The 26640-nt window shown below is 36.0% G+C and overlaps 1 protein-coding gene across 2 annotated transcripts in view; it reads left to right on the forward strand.

Moving 5' to 3' along the window:
- ARAP2 (ArfGAP with RhoGAP domain, ankyrin repeat and PH domain 2) overlaps positions 1-26640 on the forward strand; it is a gene marked incomplete at its 5' end in the record, with an annotated part of 152210 nt that overhangs the window by 15265 nt on the left and 110305 nt on the right. For both annotated transcript variants that reach the window (XM_084233136.1, XM_084233135.1), the window contains 3 exons: positions 1405-1755; positions 14550-14619; positions 21410-21530. In XM_084233136.1, coding sequence (XP_084089262.1) covers positions 1405-1755; positions 14550-14619; positions 21410-21530 — 542 coding nt within the window. The remainder of the gene's footprint in view (positions 1-1404; positions 1756-14549; positions 14620-21409; positions 21531-26640) is intronic.

Genomic DNA, 26640 nt, shown 5'->3' on the forward strand with positions numbered 1-26640 from the left:
TATGCTTTTGAATGGAATGTTATACAGTATTGACTTCTTGCTCTTGTTTCTAAGGAAATGGTTTACATAAGTAAGTTCAAATCTTTTATTCTAACTGTTTTGATAAAGGTGCTCATTTTAATATCTGAGTTTAGAATTTGTAATCTGGTATTTAGTGACACTCTGTAGCAGATTATTTTTGTCTTTTCCTAATTGAAACTACTTTCCTTGCTCCAAAGTGACAAATATGTGGTGATTATGATTTTACTTAAAAGATAAATTATATTATTAAGGAGAAAGGGACAGTGTAAAATGTCACCAGGTGAGCTGAAGAATTTTTGCAAATGTATCCTTTTCATTAGGAGCTCAGTATTGACAAATGACAGTTATCTAGTATTTAGATCATACAGATAATAGTTATAAGGTATCAACTTTACTTTTTTCTCAGATTTATTAAGACTTGGTATACTAGATTGTTAAGGTTCATTTTCTGGTTATTCATCATTTTTCCAAGGTAGATAATCTTGTGGGTTTCCTTAAGTTGACTCTAAATAATTGAGTATCTCCAGTAAGCACTTGTTACACACCTATTATGATGTAAAATGTGGAAGAGACCAGGCTAAATCATCATTCAAAGAAGAAATGATCTTTAGAATACTATATTCAGAAGGACGTAATATGACTCTTAGGCATATCTGTTTCATTGATTAACAAAAACTTCTTTGTAATGAGTTTATTAAACGCAAATGGCCAAGTGAATGCATTTTGCCATTCCTCAAATGTATAGGAATATGCTTCCATTACTGTGAATATATCCCCAAGTAAAAATTAGTTATAGCTTACAACTTTTATCAGCTTTTATCTTTTATTTTCTATTTAACAGTTTGGTACAGTTTTTTCTTCATCAGCATTGCAACATAACACTAAAACTATCACCAAACTCCCTGCTTTATTACATTAGAAGTCAATTAGAGGTGATCAAGTGAAGGGGCAACCAGGGGAAGTGAGATCTCCAAATAGGTGGGTTTGAGGTTTATGATGTTGCCCAGAAACTGGAGGTTGGGCTTCTTATGTAATGATGCTGTTGAACATGTTTAAATTGTGCTGCAAAGAGTAAGTCATTCTCTGTCCTTGACCACCTGCACATATTTACCCCAAAATAAAAAGATATTATTAAATTACATATAAGAAAAAGCATGCTACCTCCAGTAATGTTCTAATGTGTCATTGGATAGCAAGAGATGTATTGAGTTATCCTGGAAGAGTTTTAAAATTTTTCAGAGGTGTTAGTTTGTAAGATATCAACTTAAATTTCATTTTTTCCTCTTAAATTTTTGTGAATGCTTGTTTATCAATTAGGAAAAAAAAAACATTGACTTAAGTCACATATAGTATTTTGAAATAACCTCAGTCTTTTCCATTTAGCATATATGATAACAGGAAGGAGAAAATAAGTGAAGACAAAGTGGAAGATATTTGGATACCTCGAGAGGACAAAAGCAATATCCCTGTTGATTCTGCTTCAGAATCAGAATATTCAACAGTTGAAGAATGCTTTCAGAGTTTAAGAAGAAAAAATTCAAAGGCATCCAAATCTAGGACTCAAAAAGCATTGAATTTGGACCCTGTTAATAGGCACAGTTATCCATTAAGCTCAACAAGTGGAAATGCTGATTCATCAGTTTCCTCAAATGTGATATCTCCCTATGCCTGTTTTTATGGATCATCTGTAAAGAAGGTTAAATCGGGATGGCTAGACAAACTCTCCCCTCAAGGGTATGTATGTATTCATTTTTTTCATAAGTAGTTATTTTTAAAAATTCAACTTTATCCATTTCTAAGCCTACTGCATTGTTGCTTAGTCTTCTCCCCCAACCACACATGCATACAGATGCAGTCTTTAGAGTCTTTCTGTATGCTTCTGCAAATGTTACTTGTTAGTCATAAGGAGGGATATGTGCAAGGTTTTACATATGGCAGGTTTATTTGAATACCAAATTAAAACTGAAAATTTTGATTTCACGTCTAGATTCTTAATATTTAATTTCTAACATTGCTCCCAAATTCACTACCATGTGTCCCAATTTGTAGCAAAGGAAAGCAACACAGACTGAGTTCCTGTTACTCATCCCACTGTTAGACTTGTGCTCATATCGTGGCAGTGTTCTTTTTGGGAATACAAAGCTTGTTGTAGTTAGTAGAAAGTACATCATTGTTAGAGTTCGGCCTTCACTGTTACGTTTTGATTTCTATATGCTGCACAAAGTGTCAGTGTCAGTTGAATATTACACATTTAAAACAGATTTATCATTTCAAGTATTTACAGAGAAACTTCCTGTCCTTTAAGCATTTCACAGGATTGAGACATCTTTGGGGTGGAATACTTTCTAGTATCCTGATTTTGGGTTTGTCTTTTTTGAAATATTTAATTGAAATGTTTCTCATGAAGTAGCAAATTATTTTCAGGTGAAAACTCTCATTTAAATGGTTGTTATATACTGATTTTCTCTACTATTCCCCTAAAATGTACATCATTTTCACAAAACCTTAGTTTGACCTCACATGAAGCTTACTAAGCAAAAGGAAAAAAAAAAATATATCCGAAGCATCACTAGTGGGACTAGTGGGAGTAGGAATTACATTACTTAAGAAAGCAAAAACAATTTTATGGTACCAATTATATGGTTGATACTTATTACAAGGTAGCATCCTTTTAGAATATTAAGAGTTGACTAAACCAAAGCTGAATACTTCCTAGTATCACTTATTTTATCTTCCTTCTTTCTGGCCATATTATGGCAAAGTTGCAAGCTGCTTCTGCTTTTCATCAGTCATCAGTTTTATTGGTAAATGGAAAGGTATATTGCAGCCCTCAGATTTACACAAGTGCTAGATGAAACAGTGAGCTTGAATATTCTCAGGTCGTTCATCTCTGTAAACTTTGTTTAGAGAGGTCCTAGTTCTCTTTCAAAATATTACTAGAAGTGTTAGCAGACTCTGGGTGCGGAAGCCCCAGCAGCTGGGGTTTCCTGTCTCATCTCCAGTGGTACCTCACTCTTTCCAGGGTTGGTGCGTTGATGCTTCTGACACATTCACCATGGCTGACCACCTCTGGGACAGTGACATTTCTCCTCTGTCTTTCTCAGAGCTCTGATTTTTCATTCTTTCTATTCTGAACTTGTCTAAGTTCCAAATAAGATTTCTGGATTTCTATTTTCTATTTTAAGGGAAATAATTGAGTTTCTGGTTTATACATTTCCTCCTGAATACCAGGATGCATAGAGATACTTGGAAGAAAAATAATTGGCCAAAGAAGCATGCCTTTATTAGGCCAAAAGTTGATTCCACACTTTTCCTTTTCCTAATCATGCTCTTAGGCTGTTGACTATTAAGATGCCCAGTAATTAGACAAAGGGATGCCTACCCATTCCTTATACAAAGGTAAAAACTTTAACTCACGGTCACATGTCTCTTTGATGGAGTTAATACAGATTTAGATGTCTTCGTGAATCTCTAGAGGAGCAAACTTTTTCTGTAAAATGTAAGATAATATTTTAATCTTTACAGCCATAGGATCTCTATTGAAGATCAGTAACAGTAGTTGTAGCATGAAAACAGCCATAGATTCTATGTAATTCAAGGAATGGTTTGCACTCCAAGAAAACATAAGAATAGATAGTGGCTTAAATTTTTCCTGTGGGCCAAAGAGGCCTAAAATAGATGAGATGATTGGCTAACGTCTTGTATTAGATCTTACATCTCCCCTGGGCTCAAAATAGAAAATTATGAGTTAATAGATCATAGGGATCATAGGGAAACTGCTTTCTATTATTCTATTATATATGGAAGTAATAAAAAACAGGAGCCCTCTTTGGGGACCTTTGTGCTTTCCTTTCTGCCTGAAATGTTCTTTCCATGCAGAGCAACAACATGTCTTGTACTTTACCACCCTCCAGTTCTTACTGTAATGTCTAATTTGCATTGAGGCCAGAGCACCAATTATCACTACTCCTCTTGCCCATCACCCCCTTAATTACCTTATTTTTCTCTGACGAGGTCATACACTAAATGATTTATTTATTTCATATTCTGTTCTGGAGACAGTAGTCTGCATTGGCTAACATTGCCTGGCATGTGGAAGATGTACTTAATATTTGTTGTTGAATGAATAAGTGAAAACCTAGCATTAGACATTATTTTTTTTCAATTTTTCTAAGACCACTAGTATCTAAAAAATGTTTAGAGAATCTTATAATAAAAGCAACTATAACCACCACAGTAGCTGAATGTCTTTTATCCATTCATAGTGCTTTATAAATGAATAGACTATGGACTTTCACTATTCTCTCTTTAAAACAAATATATACATTCAGTTATCCTCTTCTGAATAGTGTTTGAAATGAAACGGTTGTCAGTCATAATGATATTAAATAAAATAAATTCATAAACTGAATTTACTTCAATTGATTGTCTATTTGCTTTTGGAATATAAATGCCAGTTCTGAATTAATGCACATTACGTGAAAATATATTTAGTGTGAAAAATTCATATTTAGAATGAAAATAATTATATAACATCATGCAGCTACATAAATGCTGACACACTTCCTGTTGAGCTGACGGTATGAAAGATTATTTAAATATTCAAGTGATTTAATAAGAAAATAGACTGAGACTGTTGGCTTAAAAGTAACTTGTCAAAATGTTGAATTTTAGTCTGTCATCAGAGTTTCTAACAAGGTCAAACTGACAAAGTTAATAAATTGCACTTGTTTTAGAAAACTCACTGGCATTTGAGGATTAAAAAACAAAAACAAAAACAAGCTCTCTCCCTTCTTCTTTGTTTCCTAACTGAAATGAAAAAGCTCAGGCTTCTCAGCAAACATGTAGATGTAAATGCAAACATGAAAGACTGGATATAATTTATTCTGGTAATTCCTAAATATTTGTCTCAGAGGAGTAATCTTGAAAGTTGCTTTAAAGAAAAGAGAACATGGTTGAGTGTGCTGTGCCCTTTCTAGGAGATGCAAATGTTGAAATACCCAAGAATACCCGCAACAGGGAACCGTTTTGACTCTCTTAATTTGCTGATTTCTAAAGGTGTTTGTGTCTGCAGCTTAATGCACTGAGCATACTTGCAAAAACTGTGATGTATCTAGAGGAATTCATATTTTAATTGACAGGATATTTTATTTTATTTTATTTTATTTTTTTTAAAGAGGCATGTTTTATTTATTTGTTTGTTTGGTTTATACATCCACTGGGTACAGTCAGAAGCGCGGGAGGGTGAGAGAATTCACCAGAGCCAGAGCGGGGAGCAGAGCAGGCAGAAGGACCGAAGTACACTGCTGAGGGGAGCAGCGGGCGGCAGGAGAGGTCTGCGTGCCATGTGGGACCCTCCTCCGGTGGCCGGGGAGCAGCCGGGGATCGAACCGGCACTGCAGAGGCCGCGGGGATTGAACTGGCGCCGCAGAGGCTGCGGGCAGCTTCGCAACCCAGCGCTCAACCGCTGAGCCACCAGGGAGGCCCTGACAGGATATTTTAGTGCTTTATTTCTTACTAAGCTAAACTTCTCTTTTTTAAAAAAAATAAAATAAGTTTTGAACCATGGAGAGGCATTGTATGGTAGTGTGAGCCTAGAAACTGAACTCGTGAGGTTAACTCAGCAAATTGAGTATATAAAATGCTTAAGAATTTATGAAGGAATACAAAGGTAAGCAATCTGTGTTTCTTTCCCCCCCCTTTTATCTTCCATTTAGGGCAGGAAAAATTGTACAAATAAAACTAGAAGACAAAGCGTAATAGTTGGTCCATAAAGATTCACAGAATAAAGAATCATGAAGGACTGAGAAACCATTTCTTTAATGACCTTCTAAGGAAGACAAGTAGTCATTTCATTTTTGCAAAATGAATAACATTTTAACCGGTGTTTTTAGGTGAAGTACTTTTCTGGCTAGATAGAGTGAAACAGCACTGACATAGGCAACAGCTGACTGGACACAAGTCTATAAGAGGAATTGCAGGGGGCTCTACTATCAGAAAGGAGAAGCTGCCAGTGAATTGCAAGTTCAGGTTAAACAGATAACTAGGGGGAAAGCCAGTGGTCAAATACCAACCAAAGGGCAAATCTCAGACTTGGTTGAGAGTCATATCATCTTTTTTTTTTTTTTTAAATAATAAATTTTATTTTTATATTCCCCCATACAATTGCAAACCCCCCCATTCTGACCCCAATCCCTCCCCTCCCAGCCCCCACCCCCCAAAAAGTGTCTCTGGTTCATAGTTTTTGTTGATTTTGATAAGAGAGTCATATCATCTTGATGAAAGTAGCTCTTGACCTGTGGGAGCTCAGGGATTAGTCTACCAGTGCTTTTGTCAGTCCTGCATTTTCCAGCCAGTGCCCCCATTCTCCCCAGCTGCTTTGGTGGAGTAATCCCCCACCTGGCACACAGGGTGTGAGTACCTACATCTTTTGGTGATGATGCTGTCCTTTGGGTGGGCTTCCAGTAAAAAGCACTTCTAGTTGAAAGTTGACAAATATCTCTCTGACCCAGGTATTTTTGTTTGTCACCTTGTCCAACACGTTGAATCCTAAATGTTGGATAAAAGTATAACTTTTTATCTGCAAACTAGTTGGTTTACATAATTTTGAAAATTTATTACTTTAGTTGCTTAAAAATGAGGAAATGCATTTTAGAGTAGAAATCTTATAATAATGATAATTCTTTACTTTTTCTCTATGAACTTCTTCATTGCTAACACTGCATCCTTTAAAAACCTCACACTTAGATAAGAATATGAGTAATTAGATAAATAAAAAATAAGTAGATAACAAAAAATCTGCATATTTGGACATTGTAACACCAAAAATATTGATTCTAGAAAGGTTAGAGCAGAGGGTAAGATAAAATATGCCTTTAATTCTTTAGAATTATGTACACAAGGCAGTTGAATTGCAAGCAGGATGTTGATACATCTTTTGTAAGTTATTGTTTAGACCAGTAGGTATGTGTGATTGAATCACCATGTTTATTAAAAGCCACAATTTGTGTGCCTTTTGACTTAGTACCTATTTCCAGTTGTATGATTTTTAAACATGGTATTTGGTAGCCTCTGCCCCCTTCAATTAGTAACAGTGGTTAGCAAGCTTGTTCAATTTTGAAATTTTTTTAACTGTAAAATGTAATCTTTAAACATAAACCCTGCTGGTAGTGAGGAATGCAATTAAGCAGGAGTACCACTTCATGAATACTTCATAAATAGAGATTTAATTGTTTGTATATACACAGTTTGAAATAAGTTTTTTTAGGATACACATTTTGAGACAACCAAAACTGATACTAGTTGGTGAGGCTGTGTTTATGAAAGTAGTTGAAACTTCACACCACCTGCCCTAGCAGAGCTCAAGGGAAAGGTTTACAGAAATCCGTTCAATAATACTACACAAGACTTATAAATTATTTTTTAAAAAGCTTCTTAAAGGAATGTTTCCCTTCAGAACCTTAAAAAGAAAATAGGATAAAGTTGAACTAATGCGTTCCTTGTCTGCTTTACCTTTTGTCCTGAAGGAATTCCCAAGCACTTTGTAAAATTGAATTTACCTATAAAATGTGTCAAGGTCAAATATTATCAGTGCCCAAGAGGATGGCCAGGATGCTTTGCTCTAAAATATACAGAAGTCGATTTTGCATAGTGGTGAAAAGCCTGGGCGTGGAGACCAGACTGCCTGTGCTTTTATCACAGATATGATCTCTGGTTGTGTGACTTGGGTGAATGATCTGATCTATCGGTGCCTCCTTCCCTTCATCTCTAAAACAGGAATCATAATATTACTTGTTCACACAGCTGTTTTGAGGATTAAAATAATTTATATTTGGATATGTCTTGCATCTATGCTTAGAACAAAGCACTCTATAAATGCTTACTACTTTTATTTCCAGGAGTATTGTGTCAAAAAAGTTCTTTATTGACTGAGTTTTTTAAACCTCAGTGTAGTAATTGCTATGTGGTAGATTAATTTTATATAATTCCATGAGAATTTTTTGCCTACTATTTAATAGATTATTATAAATATACGAGAGAAATATATAATTTTATGCCGGGAAAAGATAATTCTTAAACATTGTGCATTCACCAGTATTTATTTATGGTTGTACATTGACATTTAGAAACAGTGCTTCAAAAGTTCTCCTCTTTAATATTTTGTTGAAATTTTGATTAACTTGTAGGGTTTGCTAATATTAAGTCCAAACTTCCATATTCTGGAAAAAATAATATTGTGAGAAATCATCTAAGTGTTCATCTGTAATTAATTGGTTATTAGTGTCAGTACTGAAGACCATTTACAGAAAATAGCTAAGTAAGGGGCCTCCCTGGTGGTGCAAAGGGTTAAGACACAGCCTTTGAAGCAATCCGCAGCCACTGTAGCATGAGTTCGATCCCCTGGCCAGCCAGGGAGCAACCCACATGGTACATCAGACCTCTCCTGACTCGCCCACTGCTCCCTCAACAGTGCATTTCAATTAATCTGCCTGTTCCCCACTCTATCTCTGGTGAATCCTCTCACCATCCACATCTCTAGCGTATACCCCAGTTCTTGTATGCATAAATAAATAAATCTTTAAAAAAAATAGCTAAGTAAATATTGACCTATTTAATGAACAAAGGAGGTTACACAACATAGATATATATATTTTTAAAGATTTCATTTACTTTTGCATAGAAGAACTGGGTTGTAGGCCAGAGATGTGGGGGCTGAGAGGATTCACCAGAAACAGAGTGGGGAAGATAATAGGCGGATTGACTGAGATACACTGCTGAAGGAAGTAGCAGGGGAGACAGGAGAATTCTGCTGCATCACGTATGGGTTAGCTCCCTGTCTGGGAATTGAACTCAGGCTGTTCACAGTGATAGTGCTGAGACTCAACCCCTAGACTACCAGGGAGGCCATGCACCATAGGTATTAATTTAGTTTTACAAAGTGCTGATTAATTTGCATTTTTAAGTAGGAACATACCAAATGCATGCATTTTTAATCTTTTTTTTTTTGAATTGTGATATAATTGACCTTTAACACTGATTTAATTTCAGGTGTAAAAATGATTTGATATTTGTGTACATTGTGAATTTTTTGTTAACATCTGTCACTATATATAATTGCAATTTTTTTGTGATGAGAACTTTTAAGTTCTACTGTTAACAACTTTTAAATATGCAATACAGTGTTTCTGACTATATATCAAATACATTTGAAAAGATGTATTTTGAAAATGTTTAAAATGTACTTTTAAAGTATATATTAATGAATTTTCCAAGTTTTCTTTCAGTAATTTTTCTTTCAATGACAGAGTAGTTTTCTAAGACTTTCAAAATTTGATCCTTAGTATTTGAGAAAAACAGAAGAAGAAATTAAGGGTGTAGTGTTTTAGTAGTGTTTATTTTTTCTATATAAATAATACAAATGTACTTTTAAAGTATATATTAATGAATTTTCCAAGTTTTCTTTCAGTAATTTTTCTTTCAATGACAGAGTAGTTTTCTAAGACTTTCAAAATTTGATCCTTAGTATTTGAGAAAAACAGAAGAAGAAATTAAGGGTGTAGTGTTTTAGTAGTGTTTATTTTTTCTATATAAATAATACAAATTTGAATAAGCATTTTTCAGTGAGAAATACATTCATTCATTTGTTCATCCACTAAATATTAAGCACATTTTTATATAGTAGGAACTGTGAAAGTTGCTGGTTTTACATTGATAAAAATAGTTTCTGCACCCAAGTATCTCAATATAAGTGTGGGAAGTGCATGAAGCAAAGCAAATGCATAATTACAAAATCTACTAAGTGTCAGTAAGTCAAGAAATTGAGCAGTGGACCAAACAAAGGAGCCTGAAAAATCCATATAGTATTAAGGAATGACAACTTGGAATGAATGACTTGCAAGATGAAATCTCAAGAAGGAAGTAGCCAGGTCAAGAGTAGGCAGGAAGTACTCTAAACATAGAAAATGGCATTTGGAAAAGCCAGCAAGCCAATACAAGTCAAGAGAAGGGAGACAGTATGAGTAAAGCATAGTGTACACAGATTAGGTACCTGCAAACTTGGTGGGACAACTGACTGAATGAATGACAATAGAAGTACTTTTTAAAAAATAATATGCATACAAGAACTGGGGTACAGGCCAGAGGTGTGGTGGGGGGCAAAAGGGGGTGAGAGGATTCACCAGAGACAGAGTGGAGAACAGAACAGGCAGATATACTGAAATACACTGTTGAGGGGAACAGCGGACGAGATAGGAGAGGTCTGCTGCACCATGTGGTAGCTCCCTGGCCAGCTGGGGATTGAACTCGTGCTGCAGAGGCTGTGGATAGTTTCACAGTGCTGTGCTTAACCCGTTGAGCCACCAGGGAGGCCCCCTATAGAAGTACTTTTAATGGTAGAATTGCATAAAGGTTCTCTCCATTAATAGATTGTTTTTAAAGCTGCTACATTATGTAACACTGTCTCATTTTCTTTTAATATGGCTGGAAATTATTTTGTTAGCCATATATTATTAATCCATATATTATTAATTTTAGTAATCTTTATATATCAAGTTACAAAATATTCAACATAGATCTTCCATATGATCCAGCAACTTCTAGGTAACTGTTAGAAGGATGTGGAAACACCATTTCAAAGGGAGGTATACACTCCTGTGTTCACTGCAGCACTGTTTACACTAGTCAAGTTGTGGAAAGTGCCCAACAACAGATGAGTGGATACAGAAGATGTGGTATATATGAACACAGTGGAATACTGCTTGGCAATAGACAAGGATGAAATCTTGCCATTTATGACAACATGGGTGGAAGTGGAAGGGATTATGCTAAGTGAAATAAGTCAGGAAAAGACAAATACTGGATGCTTTCACTCATATGTATATTGTAAAGAAACAAAGCAAAGGAACAGGCAAAACAAAACCAAAACACATTATTGGACTCTGACTTCAGAACTGAGGCTGGCAGAGGGGTTGGGTGAGGATGGGAGCAAAGGGTGGAGAGGACCCCAGTGGACTGGTGAGTCTCTTCCAGTTACTGGTGTCTGGGTGGTGCATGTGGTGTGACCCCATGTCCCTATCACATATACAGTGGTTCAAACCAGTGTTACTGCACAAACAAATTAGTTAAAAGAGCTGAGCACATCTAATAGTCATTGTAGTTGAGACAATGAAAATGATTTGGGAGCTATCTTAGGAGCTAAGTCTCATAGGCTCAAGTTTGGTTAGTTGTCCACAGAATGCCAAGGATAGAGTGTCCCTTGAAGCTAGTGCCTGAGAGGGGTGCTGTAGCTAGTCAGATAGTGGCCTCTTTCATCCATGAGCTGTCACCTCTTCTGTTCCCCATTCTTATTTTTCTGTGGACACAGATGGTTATTCCCTGACAGTGTCTCAGACCCCTGACTGTCTATATAGATCCTGATGTCAACTTTGAGTCCAAGTGTTTACAAGTAAACTGTTTTAAGATCTGTTAAAGCAGGGCCTCCCCGGTGGCACAGCAGTTGAGCGCTGGGTTGCCAAGCTGCCTGCAGTCTCTGCAGCGCTGGTTCGATCCCCGGGCGCTGGGCAAGGGTCCCACATGGCGCGCAGACCTCTCCTGCTGCGCCCGCTGCTCCCCTCAGCAGCGTACTTCGGTCCTCCTGCCTGCTCTGCTCCCCGCTCTGGCTCTGGTGAATTCTCTCACCCTCCTGCACCTCTGACTGTACCCAGTGGTTGCATAAATAAATAAATAAATAAATAAATAAATCTTTAAAAAAAAAAGATCTGTTAAAGCAGGTTTTCAAACATTTTTACTCTCTGTGTCTTGAAAGGTTTTAAAATTCTGAATTTATTTCTGAGTTTTCAGATGTCTTCCTTGCCTTTAGCTGCTTTCTTCTTAAAGATGTTGATTATTTAATCAACTGCTGGTTACTTGAAGCTTATTTGTCTCATCTTGCCCGTGTTGCTAAAGGGACTGTGATTAATCTTGTCATCCATTTAGCAAATTCTAAGTGCCATATTTGTGTCTGTGATTGTTGCTGATCACATAGCAGAGAATGAAACATTCTTGAGCTTTGTTCTCATAAAGTGTAAGGTCTGGTTTGGGAATCAGACATTAAACAAGTAAACAAATAGATGTAATTAGAGACTGTGTTAAAACCCTATGAGGAAAGGTAGAGAATGCTTTGAGCAAGGACAAACTGATCTCTTTTGGATTGACTCATCAGGAAGGAATGTTTGTGTAGGTGATTTTGGTGGAACTATAATAGATAAGGAATAGTTAATACAGAGATTTGAGAGATTATAGGAAGTCCTAAGGCTTTTATTGTGCCACAGATGTTATTTTTTTCTGAAAAGATTATATGTATCACCAAGTTACAGACTACATGTGACCACCATTTACAATGTAAGGTGGGTGAGAACCCCAAACCAAATCCTTTACTTAGTCCACATTTTATTGATTTGCCATTAATTTACATAACTATATACTTTAGAGGTATATCTTCACACCTCTACATGTGTACATAATTCACTCTCCCTCCACCAAAGCTCCAGGGCCAAAGCCTTGCCATCTCCCCTCACCTTTCTCTTATCCTCACCACCCTTCCCCTTGGTAACCAGTATATTTTTTCTTAGAGTCTAAGAATTATCCTTTGTTTTGACAGTTTGTTTTCCTTGCTTGCTTATATTCTGCAAATGAATGAGGCCATCCTGTAACTGTCTTTCATTTTCTGACCTACTTCCTTTAGCATAATTATCTCCTGACACATCAATTTGTTCCAGAAGGCACTCTTTCATCCTTAGTAATAGCTGCATAGTATTCCACTGAGTAAATACTCCATGTTTGGTTTATCTGGTCATCTGTCAGTGGGCATTTAGGTTGGTGCCATGGCTTGTTTGTTGTGAATAATGCTACTGTGAATGTAGGAAGCAATAAATCTTTCCTAGTAATGCCAAAACAAAATGTTGATGTACAAAATAACTGTAGTTTGGGAAGATGTATATTTGCTTGTCTTTAAGTATGATAAAGATAAACATGAAATGAATGTGAAGTGATTAATTTGTTCACTGTATAATTATTAGGTTTGGCTAACATTCTTTGTTTTTTAAATGTTTACTGCTGGAAATTTGAAGAACCCTTGGGTTACTGAATGAAGGAAAAACAAATGTCTGTGATACTGTTGAATGTGTCATTATAGGCCAGGAGTAGTTAAAAAGAAATTGATCGATAAGGGAGGAAGATGGAAAGAAAACTGGGAAATTCGTTGTGGTTACATAATTTAAGTTCTTTACATGTTGTTTTAATTCATAATTTGTTGATTATATGTGAAAATGTTGTCTACGCTGATTGAAGCCTTTCACCGTGTGACCAGATAATGCTACTATTTTAAGCAGAATAATGATCAAGGTGGGAGGGTTACTGAGTTCACTTGAGCAAATAGAGGTGTGCTACACAGGAAGCTGCTGGGAGATGAGTTCTGCACACTTCTTGACATTTTTTTTTTCCAGAATGGAAAATGTTTATTACTTTATCTAAATTCAAAATTTTATGATTATAACTTTTCTTTCTCTTGTTTATAATAGCACTGACATTCTTTTTCTATTTTTAGGTCTTTTGAAAACTACAGAAATGATACAAATTCCTTATCTTAAACATGTTAGAAAATGTAGATTTGGTTGTTACCTACCTAATTAATTTAGAAATGGCTTTTTTTTTTTTTTGAAACTGGAAGTTAGTTTCCATATATGAAGTGTGTGGAAGGTGAAACGTCTCTAGAATGAATCAGTCCTAGCTGAGAGCCTTGTAGAGAATATGATATTAAAAACTTTTAGGATTTTCTGACTTCAGGGAAAGGGACTGAAACAAAATAAAACAAAATAAAAATAAATCCAAGTAGAAATGATTCTGTGATTTTCCCTTATATAGTCAGAAAATGATTGTTTTTTTCCGAGTTAAATAGGAAACATGTGATTGCATTATTTTACTTTGTTTCTCTTGTTGGTAACCATTTTAAATTCATTTGTTTTTCATAAGATTCTTTAAAAAGTGTTTTAATGAATTTTGGATGATTGTAAATGATTATATTTAGAAAAGAGCTTTTCAGCTGATTCTAAATTAAATTATGTAACTCCAAATGACAAAGCTTTGTTATTTTAAAAAAAAAATATTGCAGAAAATTAAAGTAAGGCACATGTTCAAAGCTTAGTGAAGGATGTAAGTTTTTGTTATCTTCATTAAAGGATCATCTCCTTTTAGGGGACTGGGGGCACTGATAGTGTTACCAACCACCTTTTGCATTCAACATTGCAAATGTGGATGACAACATTGTTACCAGAATTTTTTTTTTTTTTTAATACCCATGTCAATTGATTAGAAAGTGTCATTTATGTATTTTTTTTCTTTGCACCACGGTCAAAACTGTATGTTGTCATAACCCAATGCATTTTATCCTGCTTAGTCATGGTGATGTACTCAGCAAAGTTCTGTTACAAATGTATTTAAAAACCAAGCTCATGGTACTTAAATGTAAAATAACCATTTTATTTGTTTTACAGAAAACGCATGTTTCAGAAGAGATGGGTGAAATTTGATGGCCTTAGCATTTCTTATTACAATAATGATAAGGTAAATGCATTTTACGGTTTTCAAAGATTGCTTTGGGCATAAGTACAAACTAGGTAAGTGATTTGATGTTTAAGAATAGGAGTTGGACTATCTACAATAAAAGGGTTTGAATAGGATAAAAACATATTTTTTCCGTCATTTAACTTTCGCTTGATACATGCAATTGTTTATGTTAAATAAGTTATTAATGAAGTTTCTTCTACAAGCCATAAGAGTGATTATGAACGATATACAGATGAACAAGTAGTTGCCTTTTTTCCAGAGAGCACTAACCAATGTTTACCAAATGACACTGCCTGTAGAAAATGGCAAAACAAGAAGAGGTGGTTTTGTATGCTGGGAATGGTTGTAGAAGAGCAAACTTCTTGCATGAGATTTCATTTGCCATAGGATCTGTTTATTTGATGTGTATTTTTGTGTGTAAGTCTATTTAGTATCTCATTGAATAGATTTGCCGTATTATTTAACTAAAGCTTTAAAGGAAATATTTGGTTTCTTTTAAAATATTTATTGTTATAAGTCATAGCATAATTAACATTTTCTTTATGATATTGTTGTATATAACTGATTATGTCTTTTGGATGAATTCCTGAAAGTAAAATTGCTGAACTCTCAGTACACATTGCCAAACCACCTGATGGAAAAATTCTACTGATTTGTGTGTTCAATGGTGCATTAAGATGCCATTTTTAAATTTGTATAATATTGAGATGATGTTGATTTACATTACTGTTTATGATTTTGGAGAATAGGTTCACATTTCTTCAGATATTTATCACCACAAGAAAGAGAAATTTATGTTGAGAAACCAGCCAAAATAGAATCTGTTGTCAGAGAGAACAAATGGGTCGTCCAGATGGAAAATGTGGGCTATGTATTGGTAGAATTGGGTAGTTCTCTGTGGGGAACAGAGTTGTGATACAGACTTGTGGTTATGAAGCTGAGAAAAGGCTGCTTGGAGTTCAGAGCTCAGCGAAGAATCTTGACAATTATGTGAAAGTGTCACAAAATACAGGAAATCATAACTTACAGTGTCCACAGATTCTTAAAAATTGCAACTTTGAGAGAAAGGATGTATAACAAAGCCATGTTCTCAATAAGTCATTTCATTCAATGTGGCAAGAATTATTTTTCCCTCATCAATGTTACAAAAAATTCTGTTGAATGAATATATTATATGATGACCTGCTGTATTTCATGGGTAGTTGAGTCTTAATGTTGAGATGCTGTTTTGGTCTTGCCCTCTATTAGATATGAAGTGATTTTATTCTTCGGAGATTTAAGCTGAAATACTTTGGAGAGGAAAGTCCTATCTGCAGGTGTTTTTCTTATGATAGTTATCTGTCTATATAGCTGTTATCTACAAATATGTTTGCATACAAACATAGATAAAACAAAAACTTAAGTTGGTAGCCATTGTCAAATTTAGGAAAGGACATATGAGTGTTTGTGGTACTAATCTTTGATTTTCTGCGTTGAAAATTTCCTTAATAAAAATCCCATTTTTATTTAGTTAAATCAATATTATATAGTTTTAGCTATACATTTCCTTTATATACATATTTAACATTTAACCATAGTCTGAAATCTGTGGTTTTATAACCTGGCTTTATCTCATTATTTAATAGTTTTTTTTTTTTAAGTTTTATTTATGCATACAAGATCTGGGGGGTACAGGCCAGAGATTTGTGAGGGGTAAGAGGATTCACCAGAGACAGAGCAGGGAACAGAACACACAGACTGACTAAAATACACTGCTGAGAGGAGCAGTGGGCGAGACAAGAGAGGTCTGCTTTGCCATGTGGGTAGCTCCCTGGCTGGCCAGGGATCCAACTTGTGCTGCAGAGGCTGTGGAGAACTTCACAGTGCTGCATCTTAACTCCTTGTGCCACCAGGGAGGCCCTTAATAGAAATTTTAAATGCTTAATAGTTGATGAAATTTGTGATTTGAATGGAGATTTAGATCCCTTCATATGTTGAATTGTCAGTGCTGCTGGGCAAAAGAATATGTGACTTCAGAAAGTAACAGACATTGCAACATAACACCTCACATGCTGCTGTTATACCGAGAACAGTTTAAACTCCAGTGAAGTGTGAGTTGCTTTGCTTCTCTTTGCAATGATTCAGCTAAAGCATCAGATAGGTTTAAACACACCTCTTTGAGTTTCGCAAGATGGTATAATGCATTTTTTTTAAAGTTGATTTCCTGCTTTAGTTCTTGTTTCTTGTTTGTTTGTACATTTGAATGTTGAGATAATTTTTATGCCCAAGGGTGGATACAACTGAAGTCTCATTTTCTGATGGAATCTGACCCCAGTTTTTTTCAGCACCTAATGTCCTTCTCTGACTTAATTGAAATGAGGAGGGAAACTGTTTACAAGTGAGAGTGGCTTCCATGCCATGAGGCACTGTTAGTTTTGGAATTATTATCTCCATCTGGGACAGAGGTTTCTGTTGATAGTATCCAATAGACTTTTTCTCTCATTGTCCTTTAAAAGCTCCTCTGAACTACTGTGAAGAGATCAGTGCCTATCACTTTTAAAAATATTTGTGAAAAAATAGTAGTTTCAAATTGAGATAAATATCTCATTGCTAAAATCATTATAAATCATTTAGATGAGCATCAGATTTCTTAAACTTCAAATTGTTTTCTTTGTTATTTCATTCTTTTACTTATCCTTATGGCTGATTTCATCTTGGCAAAATACAAAACCACAGGAATGGGTGTCTTCTAAAACGAGACATGGTTTCTGTTGTGATTCTGCTGGCAAAAGGGATGAATTGGTGAACTGGGAAGAGAGAATTTCAGGGGCAGTTAACAGAAGCAAAGGTGTGGCCATAGATGTTGTGTCAGCTGGGTGCACTGTCTTACTGGCCATGTGCAAAGAGGTTGGGCCTTGTTTTCATTGTTTAAAGTGCAGTTGAGGGGGCATGTAGTTGGGATCTTAGGATGTAATGTGCACACAGAGTGGCCTGTTTGCTGAGTTTTCTTCTACTTTTCTCCAGGCTGCTCAATCACTTATCTGCAAAGACTTCTTCATTGTATTACTGAAAATGACATCATCCCCAAAGCCTTACTATCTTATCACCATCACCCGCCAAGAAATCTAACTCACCTCTGGCCTCAGCTGTGGGCAGAATTGTATGCTTCATTGTCTGCAAGTCGTAGATAAATGACAAACTTGACCTAGATATCTGTGTTCCAGGCTCAAGGGATGCTTTAAAATTTCTTAAGGACAATTTTACACTCTGAAAAATGCATTAGTTTAAGTCTGTTGTCATTGAGTTTCCCCCTCTATGTTGTCTTTATCATGTAGATAAATGTAAAATCAACTCTACAGTGTTTAAAAATATGAAATTTATCTTGGGATCTCCTAATAGAGTTAAAGGAGCCATTAGAGAAATGACAGCTTCCTGAAGTGGCATCTTTTTAGCTTGTTAAGTACATTTTGCTCACTTCTGGGGAATTTGTTTTCCTGTTACTCTTCCATAAGTACTTACCTTTTAAATATAATATTATAAGCATGTAGGTAAGTTATTTTGTTAAGCAATTGTTTTCTAATCTCTTTAAAGAGATGTAGAAGAATCTCCTTTTTAAAGTTCCTTTTTTCCTGTGATGCTGCTTGATTTTTCATTACTGAAAAATGGGTTAATGAGTCCATTTTATTCAGTAAATGGTTAATTGTCTCATTGTAGACACACTTTTTATAAGCTCCTCTCATTCTTAGGTGAACTAAAATTTGATGAAGTATCACCTGGGGGGAGAAAATGTGTTTTTGGACATTGTAAAAATCATAGAATCTTCCTTTTTTGGTCTCAGCCACTACAAACTTATTGCCAGAGAGGCCCTTAAACTGTCCTCACAGGTGCCATGCTCACTCCTGCCCCCTGGGTTACCTGACGGTGGGAAGGCTTTCTCTCCCGAGTCTTAATTCCTAGAGTTGTCTAGTCTTCTCTGTATTGCTGTGACCTATTCACATTTATTGGATTTCCTTTAAACCAATCTTAAGAATTTCTTTACAATGACTTTTTTTTCAGAGGTGTCTGGGTAGAAATTGCGGAAACTTTAGCATGTCTCTTTCCTGGATTGTTTACTCCATAGTCTTGCGCTTTTGTTTTTGTACCTCCTGGCCATTGCCATTAATCAAAACCCATCTTGTAAAACTAGTCCCTGAATTTTTACTTTCTCCATCTGTGACATCTGAGCAATAATATGAGGGATAGTTAGAAGGAAAACAGGGTGAAAGTAGAGCGGTAAACCAGGAGTGTGTGCTCTAAATCAGGCATTAGCTTCACAGGGTTTATGCTAATTCTGTACTTTAGAAAATTATTGAAAATGAGCTGTTAGAGTTTGATGTAATTGTGATTGATTGGAAATAGGATCTATTCATTCAGAAAATATACAACACTGATTATGTGAAAAGTGATGAGGAAAACAGGCTTATGACTCACATAGTCTCTTCTATCTGGAGAGAATGTATTAACCAGATGATCACCCAGTAAATATAGAAATTACAGTAAATATAAATTATTAGTTAATAATTGATGTAGAGGAAAGGTACAGGTTGATATTATCTTAAATTGGTTTTCTATCTGAGTGAAGGTGAGGGAAGGGCCTGAGAAAAGAGGCTGCTCAAAGGAAGTTTTCTTCCGGACTGTATATTCTTGCTAAAGTATGAAGAATGTGGAGGCAGAAACTACGTGAAGATGGGTATGAAAACTATTTCTTGCAGAACAGAGTATGCAGAGGCAATGGATCAGATGCTCAGGGAACCCCAAGAAGGCTAATGTGACTAGAAAGTGTCAGGCTGTGGGGGAGAGCAGGTTGACACTAGCTGTGGCATGAAATCCAAGTTGTGGGATCACCAGTAAGATTGTTCTACTCAATACTGACTAGTGATTTTTTAATGGATGGGCACAGAGAGAGGAGGTTACATTTTCAGGAGATCAGTTCTAAATTTTGAGGTGCTTATGGGAAAGTGAATACACCATTGATGGCTTGTGGAAGTAGAGATCACTGACATGGGTAAGAAAGAGAAGGATGTTAGAATTCTCTGCATGAAGTAGGTAGTTGAAAGAGTATGAAGGGATTTTCTTCCTTGGGAGAGAAGATAACACACACACAAAAGGAAAATAAAGAAAAGTTATAAGTACTTATTTTTTATTTTCCTCTTTTCTCTGAGGTTACCTCTTTTCTCTGAGGTTACCTAAATCACAGGTCAATAAATTCAATTTTGACTGCTGCAGGACATGGGATGATCTTCATGACCTTGGAATTTCAGATGGCTTTAAAGAGTCGCTGGGGTTTTGATGGACACAAAGTCTAGGATAGGAGATTAGAACAGAAGCAGTGGAGGAGAAGAAGCTGTTGGAATTAAGCAAGTATACCATGATAGTATAGTATATTCCTCAACTAGCAGCTGCTAAATCTCCTGGTAGAACCATACCTATCTGCTGTGTATAGCAAGGTTTTATTGGTGGGAAGAACATGAACATGACAGGTGTTCTCTGCTTGGAATAATTTAGTATATTCTTTACCTCAGCAGTCATTTTTGATACTTGGAACATGCTCAAATGTAAGGGTCTGCAGGTAATGCTGTGTAATGGAAGAGTAGAAGAAACCTGTAACAGTGTTTCTGGATTTTTGTGACATTCATGACCTTCCATAATGTGACTTTGGTTTATGTTTTCAGTCTCATTCCTTTAGACTCTATACACAGTCCCTCTTATTTTTCTTCTTTACCCCTCCATTATTCAGCCTTTCTGACCAGGATGGCCTCTACTCACTTACCTTATTGGTTGAAAAGTCGATTTCTTAGAGTCAGGTATAAATGCCACCATCTCTTTAAAAATATCTCTAATCTCTTTTAAGTAGAATAGAGAATTCTCATCTTTATACTCTTATATGCCATAGTTTGTACTCAGTTTTAAACTTTTATTATATTAGCTGGTTTTTCATCATGAGGTTCCTTGAATGTGTATATATTCTGTGAAACTTCTTTCCAGTACATGGTCCAACAAATATTACACTTTTTGGAAATAATTGAAATTATGGGGTGGTCATTATGCCAAATGGCTTAAAGGGTTCAGAAAAATGAAGATTGGTAGAGTTATGAAGACTCTCAAGAATGACCACATGGAGAAAAGTGTGATATGTGTATGCCAACAGCCAAATCTATCCTTTTCCACTCTTTATTGGAGGATAAAAAGTAATGTGATGGCATCGTGGGCTTAAAATCATCATCAGAGCACAGGGTAATGTGGTCAATAGACTTAATCCAACTGTCTGGTTTCTCGGCTATGTTCTTGTGTTCCACAGTATGTGATAGCAGTGGTTTGAATTGGTTCAGTTACAGTACCTGTTTTGGCCACCAGATGCCTGCAAACACCATGAAATCATTTTTACTAGAATATCTCAAAGAACATAATGCTGTTTTTTGCAACTAGTTATATTGTTGGTCTAGTGTGATGGTTTGTTTTTGATTCTTTGACTTTTTAATTCCAGATGAAAAGAAAATTGCAAAGATAGCTCACTTGAAAGGGACATATAAAGTTTTCCTTTCTGGGTTGTTAACTGTGCATGAGAATGTGTGGTGTGTGTGTGTGTGTGTGTGTGTGAGCGCGCGTGCACGTATCTATAAAATACCTGCTATCTATATGTTATTTATATAATTTTGATTGAAATTATACAGAAACATTTGTAAATATTATGCCATTTATTTTTGATAAGCACAAGAGAATCTCATTTTAATATATCTTTTTTATGTGTCTTTTTCTCTAACCAATGCAGGAGAAGTATTCAAAAGGAATAATTCCTCTTTCTGCTATATCTACAGTACGAGTTCAAGGAGACAACAAATTTGAAGTTGTTACAACACAAAGAACTTTTGTTTTTAGAGCAGAAAAAGAGGGTAAGATTATTTCCTTATTCTGATTAAAAAGAAAAACAAGATATTGGGCCTCCCTGGTGATGCGGCGGTTGAGCACTGGGTTGCAAAGCTGCCTGCAGCCACTGCAGCACAGGTTCGATCCCCGGCCACTTGGCGAGGGTCCCACATGGCGCGCAGACCTCGCCTGCCGCCCGCTGCTCCCCTCAGCAGTGTACTTCCTCAGTCTGCCTGTTCTGCTCCCCGCTCTGGCTCTGGTGAATTCTCTCACCCTCCCATGCTTCTAACTGTACCCTTTGCTTGTATAAATAAATAAATAAATAAATAAATAAATAAATAAATAAATAAATAAATAAATACATCTTTAAAAAAACAAACAAACAAAAAACCAGATATTTCTTACCGATCAGAAAACTAGTCATCTAGAAATGTCACAGAAACTGCCCGTGTGTTGTTACTTTTCAACAATCTATATCTTTTATTAATTTTTTTGAATTCCATTTTATTAAAATACAAAAATGTTTGACAGGTCACTTGTTCACTATTCTTTCATGTATCAAATATTCAGTGAGAATCTACAAAGTCCTGTGGGTTCGTCTACATTCTGGGTATTCAGCAGTAAATAAAAACTAGACAGAAATCTTTCTACAGCTCGCCTTTTGGATGTTTTGATAATGCAAAGTAGTTATTTAATATGCAAGAACAATTTTTCTATGTACTTAAACTTATTGTAAACCCTACTTTTATTTAGTATTGATTATTTCTCCACCTGATTTGTAAAGTACCTCTTGCACTTAATTATATGAATCATAGTGATATGTAAAGCTACCAGATATGTTCCAGAAAAATCTTCTAAATGCTTTATTTTCATGGTAGTGTTAGGTGATGCATAGATTTTTCAATTATTATCCCATTTTATACATGGATATTCATCTTTTGGAAACTACTGCAGTTTTAACATTTATGGAGCTGTGCTTATGTTTTTAAACTGCTAGATTCCTAGAGCATGTGAGACCGTATGGCACATAGAAAACATTCAATAAATTTTTTATGTAACTAGAAAGATTCTATTATTGCTTGGGATGATTAGTAACTGGGTAAGTTCTAGCTGCTTTTCATGCTGGAAAAGTGGTTTTTCACACTCACTTTGAATGAGTCAATAATCATTGTGAAATCAACATTGTGATTTCTGATGACACCAAAAGGAAATCCCCCAAACAAACATACATAAATAGAATAAGAAGCACCAAAGGTGGGCCTCACTGGTGTCACAAGGGGTTAAGCACCACACTGTGAAGCAGTCCACAGCCTCTGTAGCACCAGTTCAATCCCCAGCTGGCCAGGAGCTACCCACATGGTGTGGCAGACCTCTCCTGTCTCGCCTGCTGCTCCCCTCAGCAGTGTATTTCAGTCGGTCTGCCTATTCTGTTCCCCACTCTGTCTCTGGGGTGTTCTCTCACCCCCCGCATCTCTGGCCTGTGCCCCAGCTCTTGTATGCATAAATAAAATCTTAAAAAAAAAAGAAGCACCAAAATCTTAAAATCTTAAAAAAAAAAGAAGCACAAAACTTACCCTATCACAGTTAGGGTAAGTTATCACAGTAAGGGTAAGGCATGTGAAACATGTCTATATATGTATTGCCCACATGTAAAGTAAAAATGGTTCCTGACTTGACTTGCTGTTTTAAAAACTGTTGAAAGCTATAGCCCTACAGTAGATGATAATAAATTGTGACCTGTAGTCTAAATCTGGCCCACTCCTTACTTTCTCATTAGGTCACAGCTACTCTCACTCATATATTGTCTTGTCTTTTGGCTGCTTTTGTGTCTCAGTAGCAGCACTGGGTCATCGTAACTCAGACTATGTGGCCAGTACAATGTAAAATATTTACTGTCTAGGCCTTTACAGAAAATTTGTGCTAACCCCTGAGCTCAAATGTTTTATATGGGATTGTCTATGTCATAAACCACTTTTTGTGAATCATTGCATGAAATTCACAAAGTTGTCCACGGTTGTGATGTGTGATATGGGACTTGCAGCTGAAATCACAGTTTTTGTCTTTCAACAGTCCCAAAATGCTTTGCAAAATTCTTTTGCTCCTCTTGAGGGGCGATTGTGAAGGTCTTCCCTTGTGCTTTGGTTTCACTGACCTGAATGGTGACTCCTATCTCATTGAGGTGCTTATTGCCATACCCTTGGATTTTTAAATTGAATTTCACATTTGCCACACAGCCTGCATTCTAAGATAGACCTACTAAATAAAGCTTCTAGCCTGTGTGAAAATCTGTTTAGCCATTTTCACTTGCAGCAGTTAAAAGTTAAACAGACACATTTTATTTAAGTAGAATGTATCAACCCACACATTTAAAAGTTACATATTTACAATTGACCAATAAATCCTTCTGTGGTATGGAGTTCATCACTGTGCTTTAAACATAGTACAAGAATTTCATTCTTGGACTGTGGTGGCTGGAGATGCTTGTCTTGGTGGCGAATGTGATGTCGTAGCAGCGCCTGAAAGGGGAGACCCTATGCCTCTTAAGACACAACCATGTAACCAGTGTCCCCTTAGTAATAAGATAATTTCATTAACTGGTATAAATAGTTTGTTAAATATTAGGTATTTAATTTTTAAACCCATGAAATTATTGCTTCGGTAAAAACTGAGACATAGAATTACTGAATAAGTTATTTTGAAATTCATTTTTCCATAATAACAACTCATATTGTAAAAGATAAGTGTATGTAGATGTTTGTGTGTGTATTTATACAAATTGTGTTTGCGTGTATATTTTTAGTTTGCAACCTTCAACAAATACTAAATATATTTTATTAAGTACTTTATCTCCTCCCACGTATACAAATGATTTTTCATTTTGTAGAAGCTCAGAAATTATCCATAGCGACTTATAAAAAATTTGGCTTTATGAACTTAAAGCCAAACTGAACTTTACTTTAATCTAGCCAAAAAGGAAGGTCACAGCTTCAAACAGAAAGAGGCACTGGTTTTCACATCTTAGCAGAGATGAATTCTTCATTTTTGATGGTCAGGTTCTGAATGCCCTTTTAATATATGTGCTGCTACTCCTTGTCTCCACTAAAGCCAGCATCACTCTAATCGCTGCTGTGTTCCCTGCTGTCTGTGCTAAGACTGGACTATAATCTGGCATCTCCTCCCCCCACCCGACCCCAGATTCAGCTAAGGCTTCAGTTTCCCCTAAAATACAATTTTTTCATTGAAAGTGAATTATGCTGAAAAATAGTTTTAAAATATTCTGCCTCAAATAGAAAATTAGTTTGCTTTATGCAAGCAGAACCTTTGCAGCTGGTCAGAGGGCAGTAGTGCTAATGAGCTCTCCAGTCAGTCTGTCCCCCTGGACAGTGTGCTTGCACATACAGGTGTGTTACTTCCCAAGATAGGTGTGGTTTATCCAGTGGGCAGCCCTCCTAGTTAGAAGAGAACTTAAGAATTCCAGTTTACTCTGTTTTCGGGGCTGTTCTCAGTACTGGCTCTCAGTTGCAGGCCCCATGAACCCCTGTGCTCCTTAGCGGATTCTAGATCCCTGAGAGGCAGGCACATGTGTCATCCCAGTAACTGTTCTAGAGGCTATCACACGGCCCTCCCGTGGTGGGTATGATACTATAAAGTTCTTTTTCATAAAGAAAAAAAATTTAAAGAGCACTTGGAATAGGAAACAGGCCAGTTCCCCCTTTGGACAAACAGACTTACCTGCATTAAAATCTTCAATGTTTTACAAGCAAGAAATGGGCCATTTGTTAGTCAGAGGGAGAACCAGGAAAATGAAAAGTTCCCTGTTGCGTACCTGTATTGACTATCTTGCATTTTTTTTCTCTCTCATATCTCACATCCAGTTCATCAGCAAGTCTTACCAGTTTCACTATGAAATAGGAATTCATTATAACCAATTCTCTATACCTCCACTCTACTACCACACCCATACAAGCCACTACTTCTATTTGGACTATTGTAATTACCTCCCTAGGTTGACTGGACTGTTGTTACATTTTCAACACACTTGTCAGAGCAATCATTCAACAAGAAATTCAGATCATGTCAGACCATGCCACGTGCTCTGTTGTCTTTCCATCTTACTGAGAGCAAAATGCACTTGTGGACAGTGTAATATATAGCCTCCAGGCGATGAGGTCATCATCTGTCTTGTCCACTCTTCCAGTCCTGATATTCAGATCGTCTTGGTGCATTATAGGTGCTCAGTAATTATTTGTATGAATATTTTTTATCAATTTCAAGAACAACCCTGTTGGGTAATACTTCCTTATTGAATATTGATCGTGGGTTACCTTGAAGAATCTTTAGATTATAATATTACATCAAAGTAAGAGTGACACTAAACTTTGCTAGATTCTATGATTAATGTATTTTACAACCCTTGCATAGTAATCTCTAGGATAATCAGTCAGTCAGTGCTTTGTTTTTAAGGAATATGCCTTCTCCTACTGGTTGTCCAGGGAATGTTAAGTCTCTCTTGTTTTACCCTCTTTTTATTCTTACACATAAGTTGTCATTCCTGAAAACCTCAAGAACCAATTTGATGTTTGAGGGAATTTGCTTTATCTTTTATTTATGTTGTGCAATAATCACAAGGATATAGTGATTAAAACACTTTTTGTTTCCCCAACTTCTTTCCTCCATTCTTTTTTCCCCCACCCTAGATTGCTTTATTTTGAGCAAAACTTTATCTGAATCAGAGCATATTCTCAGGAAGAATGGTATTTTATTTTAGTATAGTATTAAAATCATGATAGACAATCAATAAATATTTGTTATTGGAAAGAATGAAAGCATCTTGGTTTGAGGGCAGAAACAGCTAGAATCTATCAACTTTTGCCCAAGACACTTAGTGCAAGGGGACATCATTCTTATGTTTTTTTTTTTTTAATATTGTGGCCTATCAAAGCATAGTCCCCATGTGCAAGTATGTACTCATTGCACAACTAAATGCTTTAATCTATTTTCTTATGTTTGAATTATCTATATCACTGTTTATCTCCATTGGCATGGGTAATTAAGAATAAGCTGTATGTTACTATTAATTCCCTTCTTCTTCATGACTGTTTACTTCCTCTCAGTAAATGAGGCCCTCAGGAGCTA

This window comes from Talpa europaea (assembly GCF_964194135.1).
Source record: "Talpa europaea genome assembly, chromosome: 5".
Lineage (NCBI taxonomy): Eukaryota > Metazoa > Chordata > Mammalia > Eulipotyphla > Talpidae > Talpa > Talpa europaea.